The sequence below is a fragment of the Miscanthus floridulus genome, unplaced genomic scaffold, assembly GCF_019320115.1.
Source record: "Miscanthus floridulus cultivar M001 unplaced genomic scaffold, ASM1932011v1 os_1010_1_2, whole genome shotgun sequence".
Lineage (NCBI taxonomy): Eukaryota > Viridiplantae > Streptophyta > Magnoliopsida > Poales > Poaceae > Miscanthus > Miscanthus floridulus.
The window spans coordinates 6,169-20,868 of record NW_027097465.1 but is presented as its reverse complement, the minus strand read 5'-3'; the positions used below and the strand labels follow the sequence as shown (position 1 = coordinate 20,868).

Below are 14,700 nucleotides of genomic sequence, written 5' to 3'. Positions count from 1 at the left end.
CAAGCACTGGCTAGTAAATTTATAATTGTTGCGCGTTAGGCTCAGATGGTGTACTAAAGGACACAAGGTTTATACTGGTTCGGGCAGAACATCCCTACGTCCAATCTGCTGCTGCTCATGTTATTAGTACCAAAAAAGGTTCATAGTAGGGGATACAAACGGTCGAGAGAGGGACAGATCACAAGTCTCTGATGGAAAGGTCGAAAGGACACCAAGAGCTCGGTTACTGCTTGACTGTGTGTTGTGTGTCGAAAACGATTGATCAAAAGTTCGTCCCTTTAGTGGGGTGCCCTACCCTCTCTTTTATAGACCAAGGAGGAGCAGGGGTTACAGATGGGAGAAAGAGAAAAAAAATCAAAGGTAGAGAAGGTCCTTCGGGGGAGCTGGGTCTTCCTTTTCCCGTGTGCCTGCCTTGCTAACATGGCAAACTGTGTCAGGGATGGTGTGTTCGCTGATCCTTATAGGGCCATGCCCTGGCCTCTGTCAGTAAGTCTGCATCGTCGATCCACTGAAAGAAAAAGCATCTCTCATGGGCCTACACAACAAGATTCCAACAAAATATTAGTAGCCTACTTACACAAATGAAGAAAAAAATAGTGGAAACAATTATTTATATTAAAACGACTGCATGTGTAGAAGCAACGCGCAGCTGTGTCTGGATGTCTCAATTGAAACACGTCGGCCGAGAAACTACAATTACAGTTAGGGACAGGAAGGTCAGGAGAGACGGGGGCATCTTTGCTAGACGTGTCGGGGTATAATTCTCGAGGATGACCCCGTTTTCACCAAAACTCCTCCACGGATATATTTCTTGCATCTAACAAAACGGTTGTAATTTAACAAATAAAAATCAAACCATCACAAATTAATGTCGAGAACCATTTGCATTACAACAAATAAAATATAATCTACACTTTGGTGCAAACTCTATCTTAGATGAAAACATTAAAACTATATAAAAACTATACTTTGGTCAGTAAAAAATAAAATTTGGTACATCAATAGTATGTCCATATATTTATTCACATATAAAAGTTGAGATGCAAACTCAAACAAACAATATTCTTATAAAAATTGACCTTTGAATACATGATAATCATAATTCTAACTAACCAATCAACTTTAACATTAGCAATCCTAATCCTTCAATCCAACATTGTAACGAACTCATATTTTCCTTCGTACCCTAACTACTCATTCAAATCCTTCGATCCACCATTGAGGCCGAGGAGGAGCTTCATTACCTTGACAAGGCCGACGAGGAGCTCCGGGGAAGATAAGGAGGGAGACAGCAAGGGAGGGTACGACCAGCGGCTGCCGGCGGCGGGCGTGGGCGAAGGGCGCGGGCGTCTGGTGGCGGCGGGAGCGTGAAAGGAAAAGAAAGGAACGGAGAGAGGGAGAGAGCCGCGTCGCGGGCCTTTACTGGGGCCTGATGCGCCATGCGCGATGGCGCGTCGGTGCCACGCCGTGATCTGTGGCGCGGTAGGCCCACCGCGTTGTGATCTGTGGCGTGGCAGAGCTGGGCCACGTCACCCGTCACTGCCATGGTGGCAGTCTGGCCACGCCACCATACATGACGCGGTAGAGTGGTTTGGCCGTGCCATGTCAGTTGGCACGTCCAAAAGTGTTAGTTTAAAAAAAAAACAGTGTCAGTTTTGAAAATAGTTTAAAAAAATGTTAAAGATAAAAAAAAATTCGCCTGCGAGAGGTGGGCGATGACGTCCGCCGTGGCGTCAACACGCACTCGGCGACGTCGCCCGCGCCCGCTGCGGGCTCGTTGCACCGACGTCCCGCCTCCAGGCAGTGTCCTCAGAGGAACTGGTCGCGTTGGTGGGGCAGGGCCCCGGGGACGGCAGCGTCGCGTCGCGGTTATCCGGTGATGAGATCGATCGCCTCCGATCCGCTCGATGATATGGATGGAGATGAACATTATTCTACGCACAACTTTGCCTGGGGAAGTACGGCACCTCACTAGAGTAATCATCAGCAATGTGAAATCTTCAGAAGCGTTCCAGAAGAGGCCTTATTTTGGAGTGGTTTGGCTCACGGTGCTACTCCTATATAGTCCTATATGTATAAATAAAATAAATAGATAGATAATAAAATAAAAGAAACAGAAAGAAAAAAAAAGACAATGTCCACACTACTAGCTTCACTCACTGACTTTTTACTTAAATATTCACAAATTAATTTTAGCAGTTCGAAACATATTTCAAAAGAAAATCTACAGATACAGTTTTCACATGTTTGACCTCGATTATGAAAGATATGACTAGCCTACGGTCTTTAACTGAAAGAGTCCATAACATCACTCCAACTGCTGCATAACTAATACATTGTGACATCAGCCTACTTGTGAATTATCCCAATTTCCAGTTTAAATATCCCAACTGAAAGATAGAAGATTAAGTCACCACAATGATGGATAAGACCACAGTTCAGAATCACACTGAACTTATACAATATTTTGTTCTCTACCTATACTTTATGCAATGAGTGGTAGTATTATTGCCTTTAACAAGGGTATGGATAGTCCTATCCTGTGCGAACAATTATATTCATGCGAAAAAACAAGACCAAAACAAAAGGAACTCTTCAACATCCAAAACTATTTGTCGGTAGCTGTTCCAAGAAAAAGAGAGGAAAACTGTATCTTCAGTACCTTCGTCGAGCAAAGATAGTTAACCCTTTCTTTTCTGAATAGATGGTGTTGCCTTTCAGAAGGGGAGCGTTTGTTGTGACAATAATTGCTTAATACTTATACATGAACATCGAAGATGCACTAGAGGGACATTATTGGTTATGCATTGTCGCGCAACCCTTGTCTAATCCTTATCAGGTTCATGATTGTTCGGCTATCTTGGTAATGTTTATAGGAGTGCTTATATCAGTTTCACAACATCTTGATCTTTGAGAAAACAAATTACGAATGTTTTAAAAGCTTATTTTTCTGGCATATACTAGTAACCATTTCTTCTAGAACAACAGGGCATACGTATCAAACCCCTTCCAGTTGATTTTATAAGGTGTCCACGAAATTGATAGTCAAACTTTGCAATTTGGAGTCCTTGATGACATCGAATTAATCGAACAAGAAGCAGATCTAGCGACAAAATTATGCATATTTAAAATATTTTCATATGCTCATGCTGTTGTACTTATAGTTCTTAGAAAAATATAGAGCAAAATATGTGAGCACCAAGTGAAAGACAACGCTTTAAAACAAGGGTATTCCAGTAGCCGTGATAAATTTATAATGCAATAACACAGAGCTGCAAAATGACAAGGTATCCACAGGCAGCTATGGTCATAAGATGCATGGTATATCAGGTCATCTATCACTCAAAATGTTACACATACAAGAATGGAGCCTTTGAGGTCACACAAATCAATCGAATGTTGAACTTTTAATTTTATCTGAATGAACATATATAATTACGGCCAACTGGTATGAACATTTCTCTGAAGGATATATGCTGCACATGGTATTAGCGTGGTAGGGTTTTATAGAAAGATAAAAGTAGAAACAAAGTTCAACGTGCCTGAAGAATACTCGGTAGTCAGATTGGGCTGTGCAGCAGCTCCATCTCCTACTCTGCTCCGAAAGGAAGTTGGAAGAATCTGGACCAAACTGTAAATTACTTCTATAGAAATCAGTAGTATCATCTTTTGAACACCTCCAATAGGTGATCCAAAATTCCATAAATGTACTGTACTGCTATGATATGAACAGAAGAGATCCTTGGGGCTCTGAAAAAGATCCGCCTAACTAGAGTGTGATACTAAATCTGTACAAAGAGAAGCTCATTCCACATGTCTGGTATACCAGGTAAGCACCAGTGCAAGCAATCATTAATTCCGGTGGAAGCTTTTTTGAAACTAGAGTTTGAGATATGCCCCTCATCTCGTAGTTTTGAGATAGCAGTGATATCCAAAAGCTTAACCCGAGTTCCCTTCACAGCATTTTCTGCGGGTATATCAATTGAATGGTCCTGCAAGACCTCACTTCCATTAGATAAGGGGATGGTATTTCCACATGTCCCACCTGTGTTCCAGTCACCATTTACAAAGTGCCTTGGTGAAATTGTCCTGAGGAATACTTTCATCTTAGGATGTCGTGCAAGTTCTGAATCCATCCATCTAGCAATGCTATGCAATGTAAGAGTTTTCGCACGGGTTAGGTCTGCAAGTCTACTACCATTGCCTACAGGCTTCCCATCAGCATGCAATTCCCAGTGATTTCCATTGAATTTCCCTCTGTTCCAGTGATGGCCTGTGTTAAGTACTAGGACATCAAAGTAATTAAGATACTTCTTCAAAAATGTAACTGGTCGATCAAGATGCAATGCATATCTGGTCACTGTGTCTTCTGTATTCAGAGGTTCTAATTCAGACAGAGTAGCAGACCAGTAGAAAAGGATAGTTGTGTTGGTGGATGGAAATCTATAAGCCCACCCATCAGGTCTTAGAGCACCTGGGGCTTTGACAAGGCCATATTTCCAACCAACATCTTCGACCTCAGGACTGTATTTGCCACCAGTTGCTATACACATCATTGACTGAAATTGTTGTCTGCCAAGTGAATCACCAACAAAAGCAAGAGTTCGGTTCCTCATCCTGAAATCCCAAAAATATGTTAGAATAATCCAGATCTCAATAAGGTGCACAGATAAATGAAGTCAAATACCTTTTTAAGAAGTTAGGCCCTGTAAACTCAGGCATCTCACAGCCATGTGGCTGCCACCGATAATTCTCATAAGAGAAATGTGCACGCCGCATCATTCGACAAGCCCACATTTTTGACAGCCATTGCTTGCACTCGTTACCAGAGTACAATGGCTGCTTATCATCTTCTATCCACTTCCCCTTTGCGTAGTTACAATCTATGAAGTAACAAAAGCATTATATCAGGCAAAGGAATTTTGATATCGGATTCAAGCTTCATATTTGCAAAAAACAACCTATCACCAACAAAAAGTTGTGAATTCCAATGGTTGAGATGAATAAACAAGAATAAAATGGCATCGCTCTGCATGGTTACATTCTAGGATGTAACAACAACCTTCTATGATGCAAAGGCAGATAAATGGGGCTTAATTTGTAAACATGGAGCATGCACAAATTGTTTGGTTTGCAAACAAGCACAAGGAGAAGTATGCTTTCAGAGGCATGAGGTAAGTCAGCAAGCATGAAGCAGAAGTGGGGCAAACAACAAAAAACAAAGTAGTATGTCACAACATACATAAGAATTTACTGTTCATCACTTTGCCCTTACTTTTGTGCGAGCGGCTCATGGAAGCTGGACCTGGAGACCCAGCTAGGGTTGCTCCATCATCTCCAAGATGTTCCTGCTCCTGCTGCTGTAGGAAACCTGATGCCAAGGGGAATACAAACAAGTCAACCAACAAGCAGAGTGTAGATTCTGAATTGGTAAATAAAGCAACAAGCCAAAAAAGTAACATTCAAATGTCAGACTACCTTGAGAGATAACTTTTAATTGCCCTGGTGTTGTGCTGAAGATCGTGAGGACTGGGGCTCCTTCCAGTAACAGAACAACAATCGGCACAGTGAGGAGAACCACCAGGCCAAAGCATAGCTTGTGGACAAGGAGCCTATGCAGACAGCCGCCTTTCATCCCAGTAAGGCAGCATAGGCCCTGTCTGGCACCTCGAAGTCGATCAGATGCTTACTGAGCTAGACTGAAGTCACTGGAAATCGACGGGGACAAGAAACCTGCACAGTTCAGGTCCAAATTCAGAAAATGCTCAGTCACTGTAGGAGCTATGTCACAGATGAAACTAGCATCAAAATTCAAGATAGCAAACTTAATAACTTAAGCAATGGTGCATTGCTCTTCTCAATTCTAACAAAAGTACATCAGAATTTTTAACACCAAAGTGCGAGATTCATACATGAAACCAGCAAACAATACACGACTGACAATATGCAATATACATGGAAACAACAAGGGGAGCACAGAGGTCACTAGCAAGCATTGAGCTGAAAAGGGCAATCTCCTTCCAATTCCGAGCGATAGTGACACCAAAACTTGGAGCAGTAAGCAGACAGGTCGACCTTGTGCTGATCGATTCACGAAGTCTGCCAACGATGCTGACACTGGGCTCTTCCGGGACCAGTCAGAATCTCGAATCGGCAAACACACCCCCTGATCGCAGGAGTCAGTTAGCACTCGCATCGCTGCAGAATTTCGCTTTCAAATCCCCGCCGCCACAGGCAAGGCTAATATTCGGTCGACGCCAAACGATCCAAAATCCAGATGAAGGCACCCAATGGAAATGTATTCAGCATCAACGTGGGGTACTTCGCGGGCGAGACCCACGGCGAAAAATAACACAGCAGGAAGATTAAAAGGACAGAGAAATCTCCGAGCCGCGACGGCACAAATGAGATCCAAGGCTACAAATTCATCGCTGGAATGAGGAATTCAACCTGCGGGTTGGTGAGGCAGAGCGTTCGACGGGCTCACCTGCTCGTGGGGCGCAGTTGAACGCCGATGCCGGTTGACGCCGCCGCTGGTGAGGACGCGGGCGGAGAGCGAGAGGGAGAGAGCAGAGGGGCGGAGAAGGCCGGAAAGAGGGCGATAAAGGCGAGGCGCGGGCGATCGGGGAGGGAGGGGGAACCGGCCGGGGAGGAGACAGGAGAGACGGCAGCCGCAGGGGGGCAGGTGAGGTGTCGCGGGGCCCGCGTTATGGCTGAGGCTCCGGTCATTGGCGTCGTCCGGTGGGCGGTGGCTTCACTTCTCGGCTAAGGAATGTCTCTTCCCTTGGCAACATGCAAGCACGTCGTGGGCCGTGACACTACGGTGTTTAGTTTTGTTGTAGAAAGTATTTCTACTGCCAAATAAAACAGAAAGTTAACTAAACAAATAGAATCTGAAGTTGTAGCTCATTTCACGTATCATAACTTTTAATAGCACTTTAGAATTCTGCTTTCGACTTTCAGTTTTTTTAAAAATTGGTAGAAATAGAGAGATATTTTAGTCGTTTTTAAGGAAGATAAAGAGAGGGGTAGGTTTTATAGCTGTTTTCACTAAACAACTTACAACTTTTTTTTACATCATATAGCTCATATTAGTTTGTTCACGTATCATAGATCACACCAATTTTTCTGCAGCTCACGGTTGGCTCAAACTGACCCTTTACCAAAAAGAATGTAGTAGCTTTTTTCTGTACTTCGCACACTTTTATTACTATCAAATATATTCATACACCATACAACTTATTGCGTGATTATTTAGACGACTTACGGTTTAAAGATTTATTAGCAATCACGTCATGCGTTTTGTTTCAATTTATCTTTGGATGCATGCTACTCTAACTCATGTGGACACGACCGTACCGGATGTTTAGAGATTTATAAATCATCGTGTCATGCATTGCAGTTTGTTCTAGAACTATACTCTGAGTCATGCCTAAACACTTAACTCTAAGGGCATGTGAGAGGGCGGCGGATCGTGGAAATGCTTTTGTATTTCACTTTGTTTTGGAATCAGGCTCGCTCTCCATCGTATTTGGACACACTACTCTAATTTATACAGGCACAAGAGAGATTGAATCCAGTCAAATCGTCATCAGACGGTTCTGAGTGATAAAGGACAAAGAATCCTTTTTTTTTTTAGAGAAGAATCCTTTCGTTGTTTAATATTTGGTAGTAGAGAGAGAGAAAGTTACTGCACCAGGTTGTGATAAGTCTAGACTTACCATTTACCAAGACCAACATGATCCTTGTAAGATTAGTCTTACAAGGATATATCATCTACAAAGCTCAAGATGAACTAGGACGGTAGGCGCGCTCCGCCGCGCCCGCCCTATTCTGGCACGTTTGTCTTCGTTTGTCTGCCTGTTGATGGTTGCGGTTGCTTAAAATGAATTAGGCAAACACATATTTTGATTTAGCAAAAGTGTCTCTGAGTAATACCATTGTGTATAGCACACAGTAGCCTACATAGAATGCCAGCAAGCTATCCATTTGAAGAGGGAAAACAGATAGTCTTCAAGGTCCATGTGCCAGCAAGCTATTCATTTCAAGACCGACTAACTAAAATTTTTGGCATACACAATACAAACATACCCATCACAGTTGGTACTAAATAGTTAAGGACAATTCTTATGTATACACGAAAACAAACGTGTCGAACTAACGACGGGGAAATGATAAGTTGCAGAATAAAAATGAAAAAAAGGACCATGCATAAACAGGACATGAAAAAGGGCCAACTAATTTGAGCATCGTATTTCAGAATTCATGAGCATCCCTGTTGAAATCAATGCATCGTGAAACTCCATGGTAGGAATAGTAGCTCTCCCTACAAAGACGAAAATGATTATTCCAATATTTTTAATACAAAAGATTAATACCAGTAGGAAACGACATTAATCTAAAAGGGGCGACACAAAAGATAATACGATTTTATTTGCCTGTCTACCACAGTGGAGAAATGACTATCTGTTATGCTAGTGATAATAGTTTCTTTCCTGAAGCATATGCATGTCATGGAACTTTAGGGAACAAAATCAAAGCACTTATTAAGTCACAAGGAGGTCATGTGATTAACCAAGAACTCAGCTGGAATGAAGTAGGGAACATCTGAATAAGGGACTTAACCATAAGACATTAATATAGTAATTCGGTATATAATATGCAGGCAACAATCCTGAGACAATTTGAAGTGGAAATTTGTTAGACAGAAGATAAGCATTGATAGTACATATAAACAAATGGAAGCAATGGCAAGAAAGAAAAATAGATAGATAGATGGCACATATTTTTTTTTCAATTTTGTATGATTACCTCCATGGATATAAAAAGGTAAAATGGCCATCCAATGTCGAATATCCATAAGGTAATAGAAATAAAATAAATACATATTTCTATTAGGCCAGGTATTGTCTTTGTTACCTTGGTAGAATAAGTAACGATTAATGCATCATCAAGCCAAGGATATCAAGGCTACCAGGGATATGCAGTTCCGCTCTCAAAATTCACTGTGATGAATTTGAATATATGATAATGTTACGCGATTCGTGAAAACAATTGTAAGACATGCCATATACGTGTCCGACCTAGCTAAGGTTATTGGCGTTAAATCTAAACAATAATGTAATGCAGTGTAGACGCATGGACCAATCCTTTTATCCCAAAAGCAATTTAAAAACAACAGCAACCCATAGAGAAAGTATATCAAAGCTGAAGACTGAAACTGGATAGCTCGTAGATGCAGGGGATCCCACGAAAGAGAAAGTGCTTGAGTTCTGTTAGTTATTTACATAGAGCAGAAATAACATGATAGCATACAAATAGATTATGTTATAGATCAAAGGAAGGAAATGTTCAGTACCATTGGGCAAGCACGGAAACAATTAGTACCTAGATGAACCTTTCATCTGGATCTAAATATTATGGAATATATGTTGCCCTTCCATGTTTTTGACCATTTCGTCCAAGGAGCCCTGCATAAAAATGGCACATATTAGTTGGTATATTATAGGCCACAGGTTCGTGTGCACTGCAAGCTTGCAGTGCAAAAAGGATAGAATATGAAACAGAATTTTGCAGGCGCAAAGAGCAATTAGGATGCAGGCATCACATTCCTCATGTAGAGAAGTTGATAGCCTCAAATTCACAAAAATAAGTATGGTGCTGGAATCACATCAAGGACATGTGTAAGCAAATGGCGTCTTTTTTTTCCTGTGAACCTTACCAGATTCTCAGGCATATCTACTGCACTACTTCATATGCTGCTTTGAACCTAGATACCCTGATTTGAGAAATGAGGCCAAAACCTAACTACAATAGATGATGCTCATCATTTGGAAGCCCAATTCTATCACATTTCATGTTTTGCGGTCTATGTGCTGTCACAAAATGTGGACATGTGTTACCTGTCTCCCTGTTACTCCTATTCAGAAGCTCTTTTTATTTTGGAGCCTGTCCATTGTAGATGTGAGGTAAGCATGTAAACGCTAATGATGATATTGTCTAATAACTACTAACTGTATAAAAAGGCGTAGAAATCAGTTTAGAAAGAACATATTTATCTAAAATCCATTAATGAAAGGTCATGTGACCATGGATGTCATAAAACAGGGCTCATGTATTTCAAGCTAAGGCATAGAAAAGGAAAAAATGATTATCTTATGTGTTTTAAATCAATTGCACATGCTTTAGCCAAAATATAAGATTGTGTACTGCAGAACATATCAAAGATACATGGCAGAAAGTAATTTGGGTTGTATCAGCAGTACACTAAATGAACATTGTGGAGACATGAACATTGCATAGCATTTCTGTATGGTTAGCAAATGAAACAACCCAAGTCAGAAGCTGGTTCAATATTACATTTATTAATATACCATAAATCGTTACCATTCCAGAATGACTTAATAAGATTCTCAATGGATCCATTCAATTGAGACTGTATTAGAAGTAATAATAATTGCCAAATTAGTTTCATAGCCTGAAAACCAAAGGTGTACAGAGGTATGAGGAAATCGCAAGAATGTAAAGGAGCAAATTTCTTTCCATGATAACGAAAATAACACATAGGTTTGCAATTAATACATAAGGCATGCAATATGTGGACAAAACTATACCGTGGCCTTACAATTGATCCAACTCTTCAAGTTCCTGTATTTTCCCTATGATAAGAAATCCAAAGCACCATCAGTGGCTATCGCAATAGCCTGAACATAGTAGAAAACAGGCATATATAGAATGTTTTTTCTTTTGCGCTATATGTGTTGAGCATTATTGTGTACAACCAAAATTTACATATAGGAAACATTGAACCTGACCTATGGAAAGATCCCTATAAGGTAGGTAACATATCTCTATATTCTGTATTTGTCTGAATGTTAGAACCTTTGGTTCAACCAAGCCCCAAATCAGACCAAGGAATCATCTAGCAGAAATTGCAATCTCGGTAATACAGGATAATAGGTATGAGGTTTAGAGGTAAATAGCAAGCAATAATAGAAGGTCACATGAGCTATAAAAAAAGTGTAGCACAGAAGATGCAGATGCAGTACACCTCGATTTTATATGCAACCACTCCTCTAAGTGAACCACCATTAGTTGAATAAATAGGATGTGATAGCAACAGGTGTGCCTAGATGAGAAGTTTGACAGGGAAGTACTTACCTGTGAGCTAGCTTAACACCGGCCATCCAGCAGTGGTAGGCATCACAACTTGAACCCTAGACGAATTAAGAACCAAATCAGTTGAGGGGACGCGAGACAGAAAGATAGAGCATTGACCTCGATAGGAGGACACCACATAGCCCTAAATCGTCGCCACTGCCGTCCCAGGCCAGAGGTGGCGCGCACCGGACCCGAGCGCCGCTGGCCCTCCCGTCCATCGCTGGCCGCACAGGACCTGTGTTCTGCCGCGCCTTCCCAATGTCCACCACTGGCCAGTGCTCATGTCCAGATCCAGGAGGAGGAGGAGGCGATGCCACGGTGGCGGCGGATCAGTCGAGGCGAGGGCAAGATCGAGGTGAAGATGAGGAAGGAGACGTGGAGAAGGCGCAATGGCCGGCGGCACTGGAACTAAGAAGGCAAGTGACGGGGCAGCAAGGGCCCTGGCAGAGGAGAAGGCGACGGCGGAGCAGCACGAGGATGGGAGAAGCGGAGTCTGCGAGGAGGCGTGTTTTTTTATTTAAGAGAGATTGAAGTTTTCCCCGAAGCCGAGCGGCAGCAATTAATCGCAAGACACCAAACCGATGCTGGTACACGCACGTGGCAACACGAGATTAGGGAACAGTACCTAAACAGTAACCAAAATGCTCTGGTTGCGCGGAATCTAGGAGCTTTATGGAGTTGTATATAACAATGTACGACCCAAGCAAATTTAGCGCCACCAAGAGAAACGACTACCAAAACACACAAGTAGCAACTAAAAATACAGAAGTAGCAACTAAAAGCGACACTCCTAGGCAGGATGGAAGTAGGGAACACATCATAACCCATGGACCGAAGCTAGTCCAAATGACGTGACAGCCACCTCCATGTGACCATGGCACTTTACCATCGTCCGATGAAGACCCGACCTCATCTTAAAGCACGAAATAGTCAAATTCATGTATAACTTAGCGAGAAAAGATCTTTTCAAACATGGCCGATGGACAAACTCACATTGTTTTATAGGCTCTGGGAGACTAAGGACGGACCCGACCTCATCTTAAAGCATGAAATAGTCAAATTCAAGTATAACTTAGTGAAAAAAGATCTTTTCAAACATGGCCGATGGACAAACTCAGATTGTTTTATAGGCTCTGGGAGACTAAGGACTTTGCAAATGTTAGGTATGATCAAAGCTTTGGTTCCAAACGAAAATAATACCAAAACTAAGGCTCTGTTTGACATGGCTTCATTTTGGTGAAGCTTTTTTAGCTTCAGCTTCACGAACAGCTCAAGCTATGGAGCTAGAGATGTTTTCTTAGTCCATTTGGCAAAACGACTTATCATGGTGGCGAACAAAAATGAAATAACTATATTGTCCTTTTCTTTATATTTTTCCTTCTCTATTTTCTTCTTCTTCCCTAATCGCCATAAGCTTCTTCTCCGCATAGGCGGCTGCGCCCGCACATGGCCTGGCCTACCTCGGCGGCGGAACCCATGTGCTCATAGTCGTGGTCGGTCCTCCTAAGCGCCCTGGCAGACCACGCCCGCGCCTCGGTAGCCATGCCTGCGCACCCGGCGGTGATCGTGCATGTCACGCCTGGTTTTCAAAAAAAGACCAAGCACTCGTCATATGTGTGCCCAAGAAGTCCACACATACAACAACAGAATAGAAATATCAAAACAATGTTTAAATAAAAGCGAAAAACATACTTAAATTAACACTTACAACTATCAGAGTTATGCGGAACAGGTGCTAAACTTCTCCTCAGGCTCCATTCTTCTCAGGGACAGTTGACTGGGGGCTCTGTACGCCAAGCACTTCTGACAGACCTTGGAAAACTCCTCTACATCTTTGTCCTTCTTCTAAGCAGCACAGAAAGTGCATTTATCCTCTATGTGGGTTTTGGTGTATCAATGACATCCAAATTAGGGACTAATGAGATATTTTGCAGCTTTAGTCCCTTGAAAGCTTTAAAAGAGGTGATCTAAGATGAAATGGTGTCCCTTAATTCTTCATGTACAAAAAGCAGACAAACCCAAAGCGCTCTCCAAAGTCTTTTTATTTTGTTTTGGGTTTAGGTATGTCGTACTATAAAGAGGGATGCAAGTTTAGGTTGTCTGAGGAAGATAGAGTGCTCAAGCATAATAATAAAATCAAAAGAGAGACACAAAATCACCTCACGAACACTTAGATATAGTTTATGGACTTTTGGTAGTCGGAAGTCCCGGTGCTTGTTGACTTAGCCGCAGCCCGTCTACGCTTCTTCGCCCATCGGAAGTCCCGACGGGAGTCGGGAGTTCCGGCTCCCACCGGAAGTCTTGACACTTCACGACTCAGCCGCCTGCGCATCTTCGCCCGTTAGAAATCCCGATGGGAGCATGGAGTTCCGGGTGCTAAAAGTCCCGGCTCCCGCCGAAAGTCCCAACACCTTGGGACTTAGTCACCTGGCTCGTCATGTCTGTTAGGAGTCCCGACGGAAGTCGGAAGTCCCAGCAACCAAAAGTTTCGACGATCGCCGGGAGTTCCGACGATATGCGAGCAAGCCTAGTGGACTGTCTATGTGAACAGTGTTTTTGCGTTGGGCTGGAAGTTCCGATGATCTATGTCGAAACTTCCAACTCAGATCTGAACGGTTGGATTTGCCCTTGAGTATAAATAGCTCTCTCTTCTCCTCTAACCACAGACCACTGATTCATTGCTCACCAACCTTCGTCCAAAATAGCTCCCAAGCATTCAAGGAACCCCTCTCCTCTTCTCCTTGGTTAAATATTCGATTCCCCTAGGGTCTTGAGTGAAAGGAGAGTGGATTGAGTGAGAAAAACAATTTGGTAAGCTTGAGCACTTGATTTCTTCGTCAAGCTAGTTCGATTTGCGTCTATTACTATTGGGTTCTTGGAACCCTAGCCGGCTAGGCATCGCCCAAGAGCTTCCATCTTGTGGAAGAGCCTTGGGAAGTTTGTATTACCCTTGATTTCTTAGTGGAAAGCTCAAGTGACCTTTGTGGTTACTTTTAGAGAGGCAAGGAGGTGGAAGAGACTCCGACCTTTGTGGTCACCTCAACAACGAGGACGTAGGAGCTCCTTTGTGGGGTTGTTGAACCTTGAGATAAATTCTTATGTTCTGCGTGCTTGTTGTTATTGTGATTTGTGCTATCCTATTTGTTCTAGTTGGTTTGTCTTCCTCCTAAACTCTCCTCCAAGGGTTTGGACTCGATCTACGAAGGGGTGACCTTCAAGCGTCAAAGAAGCAACCCCAACACTTCACCTTACCACTAGGGAGAGGGGTTGTAAGATATTTTTCACTCAAAGTTCATTTTAGCACTTATAGTACAATTCTTGTAGGTGCCAGAAGTCCCAGCTGTTTGCGTCGGAACTTTTGGGTGCTGGAAGTTCAGGCCCAAACTGTCGAGACTTCTAATTGTCACTAACATTTGACTTTGAGTTTACTCAGAAATTTTTAGATACGCCTATTCACCCCCCTCTAGACATTATTTAGATCCTTTCAATTGGTATCAAAGCAAGGTCTTTTTATAGCGCTTCACCATGTGAGAAGAAACA

At 42.5% G+C, this 14,700-nt stretch overlaps 1 protein-coding gene across 1 annotated transcript; it reads right to left on the bottom strand.

Annotated features, from left to right (window-relative positions):
- Positions 1–2,836: 2,836 nt before the first annotated feature.
- Positions 2,837–6,751, bottom strand: LOC136533611 (protein trichome birefringence-like 14). The gene is made up of 5 exons (XM_066526162.1): positions 6,488–6,751; positions 5,479–5,733; positions 5,276–5,371; positions 4,688–4,883; positions 2,837–4,617 (listed from the first exon to the last, which is right to left on the bottom strand). The coding sequence occupies exons 2-5, from the start codon at positions 5,633–5,635 to the stop codon at positions 3,783–3,785; spliced, it is 1,284 nt and encodes a 427-aa protein (XP_066382259.1). The 5' UTR covers positions 5,636–5,733; positions 6,488–6,751; the 3' UTR covers positions 2,837–3,782.
- Between the last annotated feature and the right edge of the window lie 7,949 nt (positions 6,752–14,700).